This window comes from Protopterus annectens, chromosome 2.part2, assembly GCF_019279795.1.
Source record: "Protopterus annectens isolate FY-2018-M chromosome 2.part2, PAN1.0, whole genome shotgun sequence".
NCBI lineage: Eukaryota > Metazoa > Chordata > Ceratodontiformes > Protopteridae > Protopterus > Protopterus annectens.
Window position 1 is genome coordinate 1,114,030,441 of NC_056730.1, and position 19,957 is coordinate 1,114,050,397.

Below are 19,957 nucleotides of genomic sequence, written 5' to 3' on the forward strand. Positions count from 1 at the left end.
GCTAGTAAGGAAAAAGGCATCTGTGACTGAATATGAGTTCTAGGTAGCCTGAACTATTTTCTGCTATACAGTAGTACAGATATGAAGCACAAGTGATAAGCAACCTGTTTGGTTTATGCTCTTTAACCATTTTATAAGTCCCTGGCTGCGGTGGCGCTCGGTTAGTGCTGTCGCCTCCCAGCAAGAGGGTCTCCAGTTTGATTCTCAGTTGGTACGCCTTCTGTGTGGAGTCTGCATGTCCTCCCTGTTGTCAAGTGAATTTAAAGACATGCAGGTAGGTGCGTGCACGTGTGGGTGTGTCTTCTTTGAAGGCAGGACGCCAGGCTGGCAACTTGACAGTGTAAAAATTCACTGCCAATCATTAGCAGACTGGAGTTCTGCTGTGGCAACCCCTAACTGGGAAAAGCCAAAAGACAGTTTACCATTTTATAAGTCCCACTATATAAGTGAATACTTTTAACTGTAATTAGAGGTCAATTGTATTCTGTAATTTGTTGCCCTGTCCTTTGACAGAAAGCATAGTGTACCTCTGTGTGACCATGAGTGTACATATGTATGTCTGCATCCCTGAAAGCATGCTTGTGCAACACTAGCAACACACGTTAGCACTAGTACCAGAGCAAGCGCATTCTGGCATTGTGTACTGTTTGCGCCTTAATCACGTGTAATGATCTTTGGGAAAAATAAAATCCCAACCAAAACTATTTCATCAACTATCCAAGAACAGACTAGCAACATTCAGTAAATCTAAAACCAATCAATTTAACAAACTGTGGTTCTTAAATTTCACATAAATTGCATCATAATAGAATTTGTATTACAGAACTATGAAAGAACATTGAGGAACACTGTATCGCCATTATGCAAAGACATTATTTAAGAAAGATAAGCAATTTTTTTCTGAAATAATGTCATTGCATAATAGCAATAACCCACAACTGGGTATGGATATTACAGGACTAACCCACGGTTGGCTTTGTTTAATCACACAGACTTCAACTCATCCTCATGATTAAACTATGTAGGTTAATTCTGTGATACCCATACCCAGTCATGGGTTATTGCTTAATTATACCTCAGTGAAAAAGTAATAATTATACATTTAATATTGTACAGTACTTTAAGAAATTATCAGTGTTAATTTGTTCAAGAGGAAAAAAGCATAATATGGTAAAATCAAGCAAAAAGTATAAAAATTATCCTAACAAAAATCTTAGACAGTAAAACTGAGATATGAGTGGGAGGAGTCTGCAACGGGGGGGGGGTCCAAGTTAGCTTGCCAAATTTGGCATGATGTCACCCTCAACTCCTTTAGTAGTAACAAAGAAAATATATGGAGCCTCCCAGTACATAAAAAAATATCTGAGGATTCTCCTGCCAACAATATTGTTTTTTACAACTGACAAAAATGAAAAATAACACTTCTGATAAATTGTTCTAGAGTCATTTACAGGCAACAGCAACAGCTCTCCTCTTAACCACCATGCAAAAAATAAAATAACAAATACCTTATTCTGAGTACAATTTTTTAAACATTGATCTGTATTCAAATGCATATATTGGCAGATGCATGCTTTTGCATTTAGCTTCATTTTAACCTCATAATAGAAATAGTAAGAAAAGTAAGTGATTTAAATATACAATTTCAAGATTTGCTTGGGCCTCCTCAGAAACTCTTTGCAGCATCCCCAAGGAGGCTGACCTCACCATTTAATAAATGATTGGTAGGTTACATATACTAGCAAACTATGTCAGTAGTGTATATAGTAGGAAACAGTATAAGCTGTGTATATGGAGTAGAGTGCCAATGATTAAATTATCAGAAAAAAGTGTCCGCCTTCAGTAAAGAGGTTCAAGATAGCATTCATTATTCATAAATAAACACAAGTTTACTGACAAAAGAGTACATAAAAGATTGCATATTAATCCATTCTTAATTTTGGATGATTAGTTTATCCAGCTGGACAGGACACCGAGGAAAACACTCCTTGCTCCACATTTATGTTTATTATTAGCATTCACATTACCACATTTATCATAACACATTGTCATACCTTCTCTATTGTTTCTTTATCACTGGATTCATCAAGCAGTATGTCAAACATCTTCTGTACTCTAGAATCTGTTGAGAACTGAATATGTAGCTATAGAAAAAAAGGAAAGAAGAAAACACAAATTCATTCACAGAATGCATTTCTTCCTTTGCAAAGGAATTTATGAGGTATATTTTCATATGATATGAGTATGCATTCTATCCTGAGTTACAAAAAATGCCGGTAATTAACTCATCTATGAACTTCATAATGTAGGCAAACAATGCAGTTATTCTGGGATTTCCATGTGCAAAATGTTACAGTTGTTTACTGCTTTAGCCCATACTCAATTCACTAATGTTCTACAAAAATATTTTCTAAAGTCAGAATACGATAGACATTAACGTCATTTTATGTGCCTTATTTATTTTTTTCAAAGTCTAACACTTGCATGCATATAACATTTTTCATAATAGATCTGTAAGCACATTTCTGCCTTCTATACATCGATAATGTATGTATTTTTCTGCACATTATATATCTCTTAATAAATGTGAATATTTGTGCATGTTGTTGCATACTCAACATCTGGCCCATCACACAGATGATGCCTTATTAGTTCTTCATCAGGGTGAGAGCTTGTTGCGGTGTAGTTGTCATCCAGACAGGCTGACATGCAGAAGCACGAGTTGGCAGCATCATCCTTCGTAAGTAAGCATGTTTCTACACATGCACAATGAAAACTACTGACAGAACATAGCATGGCAGACACAGGTTTAATCCCCAGCTCATGTGCTTCTCATGCTGAATATGTGTCAGGCTGGGCCACCTTTCTGATCTAGGATGTACAAGCTGGTGTTGGTTGCTCAGTTCCACCCTCATCTGCTGTTCTTAATTCAGTAATTCATCCCTAGCTGTCTGGGTCACAGACAAGGCCTCAGTATTTCCTTTATCATCCTTCTGTGTCTGTATCTTAATCACTGTTTTAGGCTCTGCTATGTTAGCTTACTATGTAGGCTCTCTAAAACCCAAAAGCTCCTACATTTCAACATATATTCCATAAACTCAACTATATGTAAATAGCAACAACAGTCCCACCAAGACGTCGGATAAACGCTCTTGTTCAGACAAATAATGATAAAACTGCATAAACCAACAATGAACAGGAGTGGAACAAAGCTAAATGTCCTATCTGTGACTATCAATTAAACATACAAATGAGCTATAAGTATCATCACATTTAAAAATCAAGTCAGATACTTATGAAAGAGATGAGTATGTACATAAATCTATTAAGAATAAATATATAACAAAACTAGATACATAAGCTCCTAATAACAGGAGTTAAACATCAAATGCTGATAGCCACTATAATATAAGTCCTCATGAAAGAGAATTGATTGAATTATTATATGTATTTATTTTTTAATATATTTATATCTTGCATCATATATATATATATATATATATATATATATATATATATATATATATATATATATATATATATATATTGTATAGCATATGTTGTTTTAAATGTACTACATATATATATTTACATATATATATAGCATGCATTCTTTCATGATATATATATATTATTATATTCCACATTTATTGCAGTGGGTAAATCATATAAATTAAATGATTTATAGACTGTATCAAGTAATTTTAAACATATTTAAATTCTGTTTTACAGCGTTTTTAGCAGCCTATATATCTAGTTTTGTTATATATTTATTCTTAATAGATTTATGTACATACTCATCTCCTTCATAAGTATCTGACTTGATTTTTAAATGCACATGTAAATGTCTTTCTCTTTGAAAGATACTTATAGCTCATTTGTATGTTTAATTGATAGTCACTTGTGATTGGCTTTTACTAGCTTAGAAAGTGTATTTATTTGTTTTCTAACTGGTCTTTATGTCTTTGATCTGATGAAGCTTGCATGAGTGAAAGCGCTTATCAAGTGGACTGGAGCACTATTTTATTCTGCTTTAATAAATCTTTTAAAGGACATTTAGCTTTGCTCCGCTCCTGTTCATTGTTGGTTTATGCAGTTTTATCAACTATATGTAAGCTCCAAACATGTAGATTCAAAGAGATAAGCCATATATACAAATGTGTAAGCACTGAAATAACCATTTATACAGGGAGATAAGCCTCCTTCATCTTTCATCTGTGGGGGGCTTTGAAACTCCATGCATCTGGCCCGAATTTGCTAATGCATTTCACTCCAAGATCCATTTAACTCAAAGAGCAATCATTATTAAACTGTTGACCTCAGAGAAAAATCAATAACAGAACTTCAATCCTTTATACATCACTGTAACAAATAACAAATGAAATGTTGCTGAGAAGCAACAATTCAAGCAAATACAGTTCAAGTAACTGAAGATCAAATGAGTACAGCTTGATTTTAGTCACAGTAAATGTATTTTATGATGACCCTTAGTCGTGACATTGAAATGTTTTTCTTGTTAGGGAAATGATGTTTAATAGTGCCAACAATGTTTAGTCACAGCAGTGACTTAATTCTCTTGTGCAATCAGACCTTTAGAAAAGTCCAAACTGCTTAAGAATAAAAAACCTTGTTTCTTTCATCCAAAATGTAGAGCAATATTTAGAACAGGAAAACCAGCAATGATTAAGACTACAGGATGGATTGGACTTAAATGTTATGTTTTGTTCTTGAATATACTACCAATCCTCTATGCCAAACATTTCTTTTAATATGTGTAACAGACAAAATAGACATCAGTATGTCTTACAACCAAAACAAGTAACATCCCATATTTGAAAGATGCAGGAAATGTAGTTTAGTAAAAAAAAAAAAAAAAAAGTCACACCTGTAGTCAAAGTTTGGGGGCACTGTTACAAAACACTTCCTTGTGAGCCCTTTGAGTCTGGCTTGCTAGTATCAGCACTTTCTAGAATCAAAAGTAATTTACAGACAACAGTTTGGTAAGGTAAATAGATACATGATCTGAGTGTAACAAAATGGTAGTCCATTTAAAATATGAAAAAAAGAAAAGAGGTACACTTTGCATATTCACTGCAGGCCTCTAATGAGCACCTGCATTTTTTAGGGGGGGGGGGCTCTCTAATTTCAAACATTAAATGGACAGCTAAAAACAAGACAGAAAAGAATAATGTAATAATTATGAAGCATAGTGCGGATTTAAACAAGCAGGCATAGCAAGAATGGGGCATCTTGATATAAAAACATCTTGAGCAAGTGTTTGCCAGTGGTAATTGGAACTTTCCACTGACCAAAAAAGAAAAAAAAACTGGCATGCTGCCAAAACATAAAAATACCGATTTGTCAACCAGGTAGGTCTATCAGACATGCAGTCCCTTTTCAGGAGTTACCAGTTCAAGGCCACACAGAAAATAAATGAGGGCTGACAGTCTCAAACTCTGTATCACAGTAAGTACAACCCATGGCCTTACATCCGTGGCCCAGGTGCCAGAACAATGCCAAAAGCTGCTTGGCTCAGCATCATAATGCACACTGGTGAAAGTTGTGATTTGTTTAAATGCCATGGTCAGCATCATCATGAACCTTGATGAAATTTGTTGTTTTTAAGTTCCAGGGTCTGTATCATCACATATCATGATGAAATGTGTCTTTTTAAGTGTCAGGTCTGGCATTGTCATGCACCATGATGAAATTTGTGTTTTTGTAATTACTGGGTCGGCATCATTATGCACCATGATCATTTTTTTGTTTGTTTTTTAAGTTTCAGGGTCAGTATCATCATGATTCATGGTGAAATTTGTCTTTTTTTAAGTATCGGGTTTGGCAATGTCATGTATCATGGTAGAATCTGTCTGTTTTAAATTCTTAGGGTCAGCATCATCATGCACCACAATGGCATTTTTTTAAATTGTCTGTGTCTGTAGCTTAATCATGCATTCCTTATTGTCATGCATCATGATCAAATTTGTCTTTTTTCAGTGCTGATTAAATTTGGGACTTTATACTGTTACAATAGAGGCAACAGTCTTTCCATTTATTACCTAATTAAAATGAAGGTCATATTGATTATTTATCTGAAAAATTACCTCTGAATTTTATATTATAGTGGTCAGTCTCCTTTTTATGTTGTTGCAAAGAGCTACAAATGGGAACAAAACTATATTTTGTAGAAATCTGGCAGGAGTGTTCATCTAATCTTAATGCCTGCCCCCAACCCACATACCCAATATTTTTTTTTTTTTTGTATTGATTAATAAAGTCTAATAAACCTCTTTGCTCTTCCAATAATAGGACTGGAAGTTTTAAGCTGCTGAGATATTCTTTTATGTTTTCAAAGAGGCTGGAAGCTGTTGCATTACAAGAGCACTACAGTTGTATACTGATCTTAAAGAAATACATAGGAAACCTTGTAGTTTTGTCAATTTTTGATGTATACATTTGCTAACAAGCTAAGCCCAAAGGGATCAACAAAACCAATCCAGGGGGAACCTGAGAGTACTATTTAAATAATTTGCTCAGAGTTCCAAAATGGGCAAATGGAAGTGGAAGTAATTGAACCCTGTCCACTTGGTTAGAAGAAGAAGCTCATTAACAATTCACAGCCTCATTGCAGGCAAATGGAGGTAGAAGGAAACAACCCTGTGACCCTGGTCATGAAAAGCAGCTCATTAACAACTCAGAATCTGAATCCTCTACACTAAAAGCCAGACAGAAATACAGGATTGGCATATATACAAACACGAAGTCAAAACACAGTGCAAACCTCTACCATACCACTTAATATAATGCTACTGCAGTCCCTACTGCTAGCAGTAAAATCAGTTGCTGCACAACCATTCAGGGACCAGGTTAGTGACAACCCAGTTTTCATGGTACTCAGAATAGATGGTGATAAAGTTCCTAGACGTACCTGAGAAGTACCTGGTAAAGACGTGTGACTGTTCTTCTTGTCATTCTGTATGAGTACCAGCAGCAGAACTTGTTCTTTTTAGTCAGCAATTCCTGGCACAGCTTCTGTCCCACAGCAGAACTGTGAGAGGGCACCGAAGCCAAACATTTTCACTTCAGCCTCTTTAATTTAAAATAGTAATTACCCAGTCTGAAGAATGGTCAGAACAGCCAAAAAAAGTCCCACAAAAGCATCTCACAAAAAGGCAAGAAATAGGTAAACTACCACAATATCCATATTTTGTGGAGAATGAAATGTAATGCATCCATTTTCATATATTTGTAATAACTTTATTCTCACCCACTTCTCATTAAGGAACTGCAGAAATAAATTTTGGTTAGCTATCGCTTCCCATATATGACCTTATAACAGACAGCTTAGTAATGAAAATGTGTGCCATACAGCAAATGATTAAAACAAAACTTTGCTACCAATCTCTCTCATGCAGGACCCTTACAGAATCCAATGACTAGAAATGGTAATGTGAACAAGGTCAACAACTTATTGTTTTTAGTTATTTATTTATTGTTAATCACATTATAAAAAGTAACAAAGTGCATTAAGCATATAGGTTCATAGATTAGCACTAGGCTAATTGCCCTTATGAGCCATTTTAAGCCAAGCCAATTATCCCTTGTGAGACTCAAATCCTGGACCTTGTGTTTGTAAGGCAAGCACCTTAACCATTAGGCCACCCTCCCAAACAGTCAGGGCTTCAGTTTACTATGTTTAGTCCAAAAAGTCACATTAAAATACAGATTCTAGAACACAAGAACAGAGCCAATTGCCCTCCTAAAAACAGCTTATTGCATTGAATAACGCAGTTTGTTTTTCTCATTATGCTTCTTTTTTTTTCTATTCTATTGGGTAACTTGCTTCCTCTTAGTTGCTTCTCAATCTGTATTATTTATATGTTCAATGTTATTCTTTATCAAAAAGGGTTTTATTTCTCAGACATAATTTTCATCTCATAAATCCGTAACTAAAAGAATATAATTAAAAATAATGCAATCACTGATCATAACCCATATTTCTACATTACTCAAATTTCCATGTAAATTTTCTTTAAATAATTTCTAAATTCAAAAGGTCATCTTTGAGTTACTGCAAAACAGTGAGTTATATTCAGTAATCAGTCAGACATATAAAGTACACAAAACTGATATAGATATTTTATTTTTTATATTAGACCAGCCATCCATAATGCCTTAGTTTTAATTGTAGATACATTTATTTAGTATGTCATATTGGTACTCACAAATATCCCCAAAGTCTCTATAATCTTCTAATCTACTTATAACATGATTACCCAGTTTGAGATTATACTTTGTTCTAACCTTGCCAAATAATATAACTCCATACTTATTAACGTTAAGACCATTATTCAAACAACAGAAAGTTACAATTGCTAAAAGTGTAATTAAATAAAGTAATATCATCCTCTAATGTTATATACACCTTAATTTTAATGTCATCCACATATTTAGAGCTCCAATATTTTGTTTAAGATGTCAGTGTTAAAAACACAAAACTAAACAAAATTAGGCCCGGTAATGTACCCTGAGGAACACCTCATGTTGCAGGGGTCCGGTGTGAAAATTGTCCTTGTATCTTAATACTACGAGTTCTTCCTTTTAACTACTTTTGTACCCGTTCAGTATAATGACTTACATTTAATGTAATGCACTTTCAGTGACTACACAGCATGGAATACTATCAATAGGGTTTACAAATCCAATATAAACAACACATACAGGTAGCAGAGGGCTACCTATATTTAAGAAAGCTTATATTTAGTGCTAGCCAAATGCAAGATGTGTTACATACAAAGTTTGAAACACTGTATATTCTGGTCTACTTAGGCATTCTGATTTCACTGTCTAGTATACAAAACTGGATTCGTACACTGTTAATGCAGTATCATTCATTACTGCCACAAGCACATTTATGTATTTCTGGTAAGATACATGTTGAACAATACTAGTCAAGAAAGAAAATACTATCATAATGTATGAAGATGCAGTTTTAACTGAATGGTTTGTCTGAGTGACATTTTCTACCCTTTGATTTGAATGTATGAAGGTGCGAGATGATAGTTATGACACATTTTTGTAACTCTGCTGTTGTGAGTTTAGATTATGAAACATCAGTCAGAGAAAAAGAGATCAGAAAGTAAATAACAGCATGACTATCCTCCAACCCCCCCCCCCACACACACACACACACACACATGGACATGAACACATGAATATACAAACTTGTTGATAAAAGAAGTAACTGTTGATTGTTAGTCGTACCAATTTCTAACCCTGTGCAGTCTCGTGCCCCCTTCCTCTGTCCAAATCAATTTAATGCTTTATTGACTACCACTATTTCTTCACTTATCACTATAACATGCCATTCAGTAAAGTGGCACCTTTTCATTTCTGTGTGGAATATGCTCCATTGTTAGCTCACTATTTAACTGACCCATGAACCCTTCCATTCTGAATTTCTTAGTGTAAGGTATATAGCCTTGCACTGTTTAATATGAAATCACATTTTCTAGCTTTCTGAGCTAGAGGAAAACCAAGCATGACTCTCATCTATCTGTGTTTTGTAAGTTATTCTGTGTTACCTGGTTCCACTATGAAAGACTGAGGAAAAATATGCTCAATATAAACTGCATTGTAAAAACAATTAACCAACATTAATTTAAACAAACCTGAACATAAGCTCTTCTGCACAACTCATATAAGAGATATTGCCCCTCACACTCTGCTGCTTAACTATACTAATTCTCCATTCCAGCTACTACAAGTAAAACAGAAACATCCTACTGGGGTGAATACAGTTCTCATATGAGCTGTGGTCTGCAGTTGCATTATGTTAACAGTAAATATCATCAAGGAAATTAAAACTCATGGGAGTGGGTTAGGATTAGTAGTTATTGACTGACTGACAATGTAGCTGTTAACTTCTTTTAAGGAAGTCATGCCCTTCTTCTTCTTTTCAATGACTTCCAGAACTTCTCCTTCTCACTCTCTCTCTCTCTCTCAGTCTCTCACACACACACACACACACATGCACACACATGCACACACACACACACACACACACACACACACACACACACACACACACACACACACACACACACATATGCACACACACGCACACATACACACACACACACACACACACACATACACACACACACACACACACACGCATGCACACACACACACGCACACACACACACACACACACACACACACACACACACACACACACACACACACACACTCGCTCTCTCTTTCTCTTCTTTCTTTAGCTCTGTCTCTGGTTTTCTCTGTACAAGTTTCTGAGTCACCACTGAAACCTTCCTATGTAAGTTCATCCCTCTCAACTTTACCAATAGCTTTTTATATAGGATGGAGTCAAAGACTTCGAAAACCTAATGTAGGCTACATTTAATGGATGTCCCTAAGCCTCCTTCATAGCAGTCTAGTCATATTAATGGATTGAGTTTGACTCTCTGTATTGGCAGGACCTACCCTCCATAGAGCCATATCAGTACACACCATACAGTTATTTACTTTCCATAAGTCTAATAACCATTCCTTGAGCAGAGGCTCCATAAGGCTGAACATGGAGAAAAAACATACTTATCCAAGGCTCCTGTATAGATCCTCCTCTAAACAGTAACATCACAGATAGTTTCAATTTTGCAGGTTCCTAGCCTAATAAAACAGAAAATGTGCGACTCTGATGAATGTCATGCCATCTGCTCCCCTATATCCTTAGGTACCATCCTATATATTACTTTTGATTCAACATGCCTTCCAATAATGCTGTCAGATCTTTGACTATAGTATCCTTCATATTTCTTCATTTGGCCAGTTGTCATCCCCAACCTTACTACTGCCTTCCTGGTGTGGATATCCCCCAGCACCACACAGAAAAGACAGATGCAGACTCATCATTTGCTATCACTGCTGGTTAAGGGTGTTATCATACATGTTCTCTCATATTGCCTGTAAGTTAATGCCAGGTTGGTCAGTGAAATACAAGATGAATACTTGGGCTTCTTTCCTTCTATCCAAGCTGCCTCCCTTTCTTCTATCCTTCCTTCTTTCCAGCTTTTTTTCTACATTTTCCTTTTCCGAGTCACCCACTTTTTAGATGAAAAATCAGTTTGGTTTAAAATTGGCCAGCTCATAAGACATTGAGTATCTTACCTTTTCACTTATTTCCATATTTAGCCGCCTGAGGGTTTCTTGGAAGGTTTTATTCTTGGGTTCAATTGTTGCACATCGTTGCACATCTTTAAATGCCTGGTCCAATTTACCCAGCTTTTCCAGGGCTTGACTTCGTCTATAAAGTGCCTTAATGTCTGCAGCATTGACATCAATAGCTGTATAAACATACAATAACACTATTAGTTTATCATCCTGTATTAAAGTACTTCACAACTGTAGCACATTCTTACATTTTTTGGGAGAAAGGTAGACGAGGTTAAAGTGGCATCTATCAAGAAATGTTAGACTTGTTCTTTGTTAACTAGCACCAGTTCATTGTATTTTAGCAGCATTTTATTTTCCTAATCTGCTATGTGTATGAACCCTTCTCAATATTTCACAAAAACTTTGATCCTGCTTTTCAGTCATTCAGCTAAAATAACCTCATCTTAACCTGTGTGCACAGCTGTACTTTAACTTGCTGCATTCATCAAAAAACGTTAGATATGAACATTCATCTCTGATTTGGAGGTTGGTGTATATATATATATATATATATATATATATATATATATATATATATATATATATATAAAATATTCCCAAAAGGATGTACTCTACACTGAGAAGTCATATCAAGAACTTCTATTTGTTATTGTTTTTTAAGTAGGAAGTTCTTCAGAGTAGCCTGACAGGTTTTGTTTTTCCTAAGTCAGGTAAGTTCATCAATGCACAAGCATTTTTCCAGATGCTTAACTGTCTTTCTCCGATGCTGATACTTTAATATCTTAAGAAATTATGCAGCCATATAACTGACACTATAAGCTTTTTGATTGTTAACATTTTTGTCTGTCACTTGCCTCAAGAACATACTTTCTAAATCACTTTGTTACAGTCCCCTTCAATAAACACATCACACTGAATGACATTTGACGACCTTTATTAAACTTTCATAAACATAACTTTGTTATCCAATATTTATTAATTACAAATGATAACACAATATAGCTGATTGAATTCCAACATCCACATCCATGTAATATTAACCAGGACAGCATGACCTTGCTCATCCTGACCCAGTAAGCAGCATCCATACCTCCAACTCACTTACTTATGAAGCAGCGTCCCACTACTCACTTCATTTACCATTTATTGAATTGCACATCCCACTTCTTTTACTTATGAATCAGCATCCCATTACTCACTTCCTGTATCACTTACTGAATTAACATCCAACCATATAAGCAGCGTCCTTACCCCCACTTGCTTATTTATCTAGCCACCTTCAATACTCACTTCCTTTCCCAGTTCATTGGAATGACCATCCAAAACCAGAGGGGGAACAGAAGAGGGCACACCTGTCCCTCGTCTCCATCCTCCCTGATCTGACAAATTACCGCAATCTTCACTATTCTGCTACCAAGAGGGAGGGAGGGAGAGTGGGTAGCAAGTTCACGCCAAAAATGTGATTCCTTACCCAATCTTACTTGCATAAATCCATTAAGCCCCTCCCCGACCATACATCATTTCCTCCCAATCATCCCTCCCTATTTAACCTTTACCTCCCCCACTCTCTATACTCCTACTAATATATTTAATTAACCCCACTCTGAAGACATCCCAGGACAAATTAGTTTGTTACCAAACCTCATTTGTCCTGGTCCCCTTCAATAAACACATCACACCGAATGACATTTGACGACCTTTATTAACTTTGATAAACATAATTTTGTTATCCAATATTTATTAATTACAAATGACAACACAATATAGCTGATTGAATTCCAATGTCCACATCCATGTAATATTATCCAGGACAGCGTGACCTTGCTCATCCTGACCCAGTAAGCAGCGAACTCACTTACTTATGAAGCAGCTTCCCACTACTCACATCATTTACCATTTATTGAATTGCACATACCATTTCTTTTACTTATGAAGCAGCAAACCAGAGGGGGAACAGAAGAGGACACACATGTCCCTCTTTTCTGCCCACCAACCTAACAAGGTTGTTCTCCCTCTCTCCAATAACCTTCAGCAATCTAAACACCATTAATTCATCAGGCCAACATCATTCTGTGTATCCTATCCCCACTAACTAAAATGGATCCGTATCATCACCTTCTAAAGCCCTATCACATATCAAAATAGGGATTTACCCAAACAACTGAAAACAAACTACTGATCCCTTTCTTAATGCCAGTGTAACAAACCATAAATTCACAACCCAGTAAAACCACTACACATGGCTAAATGATCCTTATCTCAGAGCCAACAGAAGCCTCAAGGATTTAAAAGACATTACCAGCCAACTGTACAACCAAACCTTAAGCCCCACGGCCAATAAAACTACACAGATGCAACTGTCTCCCTTCAAGCCCCTTACATCCTCATTTTACCACCCAATGAATGTAATAACCAAATAAAATCCCTTTAAAGTCAGTGCAGTAACAATCCTATCATCAACTGTGCATTATAACATAACATGCATTAAGTGACCATCATGACAATAAGCAACTACCCATAATAGCAGCCTTATATAATAATCGTTAAAGATTCATCCAGCCATCCCTCTAACTATCCGATACAGCACAGCACCTAATGTCATCCTCACCTTTGCTGACAGTACCTCCTAAGGTCCCTTCTTGCTAAAACCCTAGCCACGACACAAGAAAGTAGAACATGCCAACTTCTGAAAACTCCAACCACATGCCTTGCTTAAACTTCTATCACTGATGTAAACAAAGAATCCAGCTCCCAAAATAAAACCTCATACCTACAATGCTTACAAAACCATCCCTACAAAATTCCTTCATGCATAATTGAAGTGGTTCTTGTAGTACTCCCATCTAAACCCTAACCTAGTATGAAACATTACCAACACCTATCAAGCCCTATGACCATATCAGCTTCCTATCACCAGATCATGAAGAAAATACAAAGCAGGTGACACCACCACGAGCTTCAAACAACAATGAAATCCTTTATTGGATGTAGTTGAAAACAGACAAATAGAAATGTAATAAAATCCCCTTAGCAAGGTCCAACGATAAGTGCTTTCGGAAAAAATCCTTCATCAAATCGTAGTTTTAGAGGAAGGGGAATTTCATTTAAAAAGAAATACCAACCAGTCAAAATAAAGTATTACACAAAATAGCCAATAATCAGTGTGGAAAATGTGGCCTAAATAAACCAGATCAGATAATGCTTAATTTGCATTTCAAACACTACTTGTGAACAAATCAGCATGTACTTACGAATGAAAACTGTTCAATAACTAAAGCAAGCCAATCAGAAACAACTATTTTGCACTTCTACGTGAATTATCACATTGGAAAGCCAAGAGAAAATGCACTACGTGGTAATCAACAATAATGAATTCTTAAACAAGTGCCTAAAATGCACTTTATCACCACATGCTGTGATTTACAAATATCAGAAAAAAGATAAATTGTCATAATAACATGGTACTGTGTCTCTGAATTTCCACCGATGGCGGAGATGAGTCAAAAGCATAATAGTAAAATTTCAACTCATCTGCATGTGGAAATTTCTTGGCAAGCTATAAGAGCATAGGAGGTGACATACAATACTTAACAGCAACAGTTCTTGATAATGCATTACAAAGGGATACTAAATAATTAAACAGACTAAATCCAGTTTATGTGTCGCTAACATAGTAATTAATGTGAGTATTTAAAAAACATAAAAATGTGTCTTTGAATGAATAAAAACATAAAAAAACTTGATAATCCAAATCACAGAAATATATCCACGGGTATTGGGAATCATAGCCAATCCCAGTACACTCTATGAAAAATACGTCAATTGCGTTAAGTTGTCATGGTCCAATCATGTACTTCAGGCAAATAAAGCCATCCAATCTTGGCACATGAATTATGACCAATCTCAATACACACTGTGAAAAATACACCAGTTGCATTAAGTTATCATGGTCCAATCATGTACTTTGGACAGATGAAGTCATCCAATCATAGCACATGAATTACGGCCAATGGCAGTAGGAATACACCTTCTAAAGCCAATCCACATGATCTCCCATGGTCATTCATTATTGTTGTTTACCGTGTATTGCATTTTCTCTTGGCTTTCCAACATGATAACAATTCATGGAGAAGTGCGAAATAGTTGTTTCTGTTTGGCTTGCTTTAGTTGTTAAACAGTTTCCATTCGTAAGTGCATGCTGATTTGTTCACAAGTAGTGTTTGAAATGTAAATTAAGCATTATCTGATTGGTTTATTTAGGCCACATTTTCCACACTGATTATTGGTTATTTTGTGTAATACTTTATTTTGATTGGTTGGTATTTCTTTTTAAATGAACCCCCTTCCTCTAAAACTGTGATCTGATGAAGGATTTGTTCCAAAAGCGCTTATTGTTGGACCTTGCTAAGGGGATTTTATTACATTTCTGTGTTTTGACTACATCCAATAAAGGATTTCATTGTTGTTTGAAGCTCGTGGTGGTGTCACCTGGTTCGTATTTTCTTCTCCAAGTTTACAAAGTGTGACATCTTTAGCAGTTGCAGGTATATCTTTTTTCCTATCACCAGATCATGGTCCCTCTACCAACACACCAACCTGAATAGATAACTGTAAATGCAACCCAAAACTTCAACCAAATCTGACATGCCTAACTGCGTATTTACCATATCAACTGTAGATCCTGCATATGAAAGATAATTTCAATACCAAAATTTAAGGGAATCAGTTAGTTATTTCTATACAACCTATCAACACTGAATAGACCCAGTTAACTCCTATTCCAACTATCCTAAGAACATTTTCCTAACAAGCAATACAATAAAATCCCCATGCAAACACTCTAACCCAATATCAGTTTAAACATAAAGTCAAACTCATGTACAATGCGACCTTGGCAACCCCTCCAATTTGCTGCTTTGATCTGCAAATGGCTGTAATCATGACATTAAACTGCAAAGAAGCCTAAGAAGCTGAAAACTTTAAAATACCTCCCTATCCATACCTCTCAAGTATACCTCACCTTGAGGAATGTTCCTCACCCACGTCATAAAAGTCATGCTCCTCAAAGTTCCATATCAAAAACTGTGGCACCCATTCCATTCTGTATATAAGAATTACAATTTAGCTAGCATACCAGTGGCCTCAGAGTACCCATGATCCTCTAATGAATGGACTCCACCTCAGCTGTGAAAACCCCAATTTCCCCTTAACAATCCCCCTTCCTGGGTGACCATGTCCCCATGTCCCTTAAACATGCCCCTGCACTACCTTGATAAACTTCAACCCTGCTGAGTCATCAATAGAACTGACTTAGGATTACCTGATAACCAATTATGCACAACTCCCACAATCAAACGTCCCCACAGGCAGAATCCATTACCTTCCAAAACCATTTCTGACAAGGCACTGACCACTGCTCGCTGTGCACTCCACCATCTGTGATCTCATTGTGCACCACTCAAGAAACCGAGACCTCCATTGGAACAGCTTCCATAAGATTTCGAGGTCCCTCACTTCCGATCACCAATCAACATAAACTCAAATTCCATTCCTCTGCAGTCTGCAACAAAACAAAACAGAGTAAATATCTTGGCTTTTAAAATACAAGAACTGAAACAAAAACAATTCCCCAAATGATATAATTAGAAACTCTGCAGCAACACCTTGGCACCATACCCCCCCACTTAACGTCTACCTTGGGTTCTGAAAACTATACAAAAGTACAATACAGAAACCCCACTGTATAAGAAATGACTAGATAATGAGCTAACTTTTGTCTCTTCTGTCACCTCAGGCCACAATGTCCACATACTGCAGCTAGCTGTAAAATACGAGCCAATCGTCCTTCTCAATTTGACACAACACAAATAGCAGAATCAACAGAAAATACAACTGTGTTCAGCAACAGATGGCTACAAACCACTGGCTGCAAAATCTGGGCAAAGCCAGAAGAATGGAAGAGGGAGTGACAAAAGCCTAAATAGGGACAGCATGAAAATCTTGCTCCCCTAAACCGTGAAAGCCAGTAGATTAACAGACATGCACTGGAGTGACCCACCCGCGCTCCCCCCCTGAGTTGTCTAAACATGAGCTAAACTCTTGGCTAGGCCTATAAAGGCCTCAGAGCCAATAGCCTAGTAACTTCCTGTAATCCTATGTTATGTACTTCAAAGTCTTCATTGTCAGTGACTTCATTCTGCAAGGATTTACCAAAAGCCAAAATGATCTGACTTGTCTAACCATGGGCTCACTAGAATGAAGAGCAAAGCTTAAAACTAAAAGTGGTAGAATGACAGGATTTGTGTTAGCACCCTTGAGCTGCATTGCCCAGGAAACCCCCTTATTTCATGGCCCCATTGCGTAAGCAAAGCATACTTCCCATGAAATTGTGTTTCTTTGTCAGGTCGCTGAAATTACCCCTGTGTGCAGCTCTAGCCGAAGTTACATATAAGACACAATGAACCCTTCTTAGCGACCTGCTTTCTGAAGGGTATGAAGTCTGCACTCAACAGTCTATTACCTAGCCAGAGAAATAAAGAGCCAAAATATGCCTGAAAATCAATTCTATGTTAAAAGCTTACCTGATCCACCCCCCTGCCATTATTCCCACCTATTTTAGTCATCTTTTGCAATCCTACTCTATAGAGACCTTAGGACTCATCGAAAGCTGAATGGCCTGTCTGTGTATTCAAACCATGCACCTACCGCACCCAAGGCCTTAACTCTAACCAGTTACCGTGGATATATGGGGATGAGCAGCTTCGTTTTGTTAAAAGGGAAACATGACTTTCTTCTTTCTTTTTTTTTTTTTATTAACTGAAAAGTCAAATATGTATAACATAAATGGCAAACCATTTTTGCAGAAACATACATAATTAAAAGTTTCATTCTCAAATTGCTCTGTTAACTGTTACGCTTTGGGTTCTGTAATAAGTAAAACTGCATGGTGCCCATAGTGCATGCACTGTGCACATAAATCTGTCACCTTAAAGCCCGCAAAAAGGAAGATGCCGCATTTTCTCAACCTGCCCCATCAGCAAAGTCACATGTTCAAGCAGCAAGTCAATAACATCCTGCCAAGATGCAAAACTGGGTCAACCAAAGGCAACACAGACAAGATTAATATTTCAATCAAAGAGTGAAGACATTGACTACCTCCCACAGGCACACCCACACATGCATGCACACTCACGGATCCACTGACACACAAGCCCATACACAATCCCCCCACCAGCCAACCCACACCTCACTTGGCAACACCCATAAATCATCTGTGCCAAAAGCACCATAGCCAGCTGAATCCTTCCCCAACTAGAAAATTCTTGATCCCACATGAAATTAGAAACTATCAGCGATGTCAAGCATATTACAAAACATACTATTTCCCCAAAGGTTCACTTTATACATTTATGAAGCATTGTGGTATTCTCCACACATTGTGGAAATGGCTTAGTGCTAAGAATATATGCATCTACTGCTGCAGATGATGCTCAATTGTATGTCATTATTTAGCACTTCAAACCTCAATGCATTGTCAGAAACCACAAATTTTATGGAGAACAAAGTAAAATTATTAGGCCAAATTTGGACATTCTGCAAAACTGGACAGTTGAGAGGTATGAATTTGCAGGCACATACTCTCCACCCTCCCTTGACAAAAGTACAGCCGCGACAAAACTCCATTCCCTCAACACACCACCCCCTAGTGACAAAACCGGAAAAGCCAGACATTGAAGTTCTTATTTTAACTCAAATAGCTTACCTGCTGATTTGTTCCTTCACAGCAATTACTTACTGTATGTCATGCGAGCACAATGTCTTGACTACAAAGCCCATGTGACAAACCAACAAACGGACATTTTACTTCTGAACCCGCTTTGTGCTGGCATGCATTGCCTGAACCACATGAAGTCTGAAACTCCATTCATCCTCACGCTTCCTTTGGCACAACTTATAAAATCACAAACACCTTTTTTTTTTCCACCCCCTTGTGGAACCAACCAACATGACGCAAAATCTGGTCATCCCAGAAACTCTTCAAATCCGAACCTCAAGGCCGTGAGCTGACATCACAGCACGCGAACCGAAGCCGAGCACTCTAAAAGTTACTGACCTGCCGACAGCCATCCCACTTCCTTTCAGTATTTTTTTTTTTTTTTAATAAACCACACCAAGCATTCCCAACAGCCCCACAGCACCTGAGTGCACCTCGAGCCCAATCCACACCAGATAGCCAGCATGAATCCAGAACCACAAGGTACGACTCCTACTACAGAGGCCACCACACCACCCAAGCAAACATGACCGGGGGAACTCCACTAATGAACCTGCACTCTTGCAACTAAACTCTGCACTTGCTCCAGAGGTAGAAACAGGAACAAAGCCATAGCTAAGGGCAGAACCAAGACCAGAAACAAACCACTCAAGTATCCCTCATACAACTTAACAGCTGTTAAAATGATGGATTATACCTTAGCCCAATAAGGGTATTCTTTCAAAATGTCATGTTATCACTACCTTGCCGCAACTGCAATATCATGTAAATGGATTAAAATAGAAGCAGAGTGTGGACTCTTAATACAAAACTGCACCATTGAGAATCCTGCTGTAGCTCCAAACCCCACCACCACCAATGGGGGGGGGCTCAAAAAAAATTTTGAAGTTAACGACTGACCAAATCTAAACCTTGACATCAGGAAAACCCACAACTCCCAGCTCTGGTACACCAAGCTTACAGTAACACTACAAGGCAAACCTGAAGCAT

At 37.2% G+C, this 19,957-nt stretch overlaps 1 protein-coding gene across 2 annotated transcripts in view; it reads right to left on the reverse strand.

Annotated features, from left to right (window-relative positions):
* UNC45B (unc-45 myosin chaperone B) overlaps positions 1-19,957 on the reverse strand; it is a 373,967-nt gene that overhangs the window by 253,983 nt on the left and 100,027 nt on the right. For both annotated transcript variants that reach the window (XM_044064331.1, XM_044064332.1), the window contains exons 4-5: positions 11,188-11,363; positions 2,055-2,144 (exon numbers count right to left, since the gene is read on the reverse strand). In XM_044064331.1, coding sequence (XP_043920266.1) covers positions 2,055-2,144; positions 11,188-11,363 — 266 coding nt within the window. The remainder of the gene's footprint in view (positions 1-2,054; positions 2,145-11,187; positions 11,364-19,957) is intronic.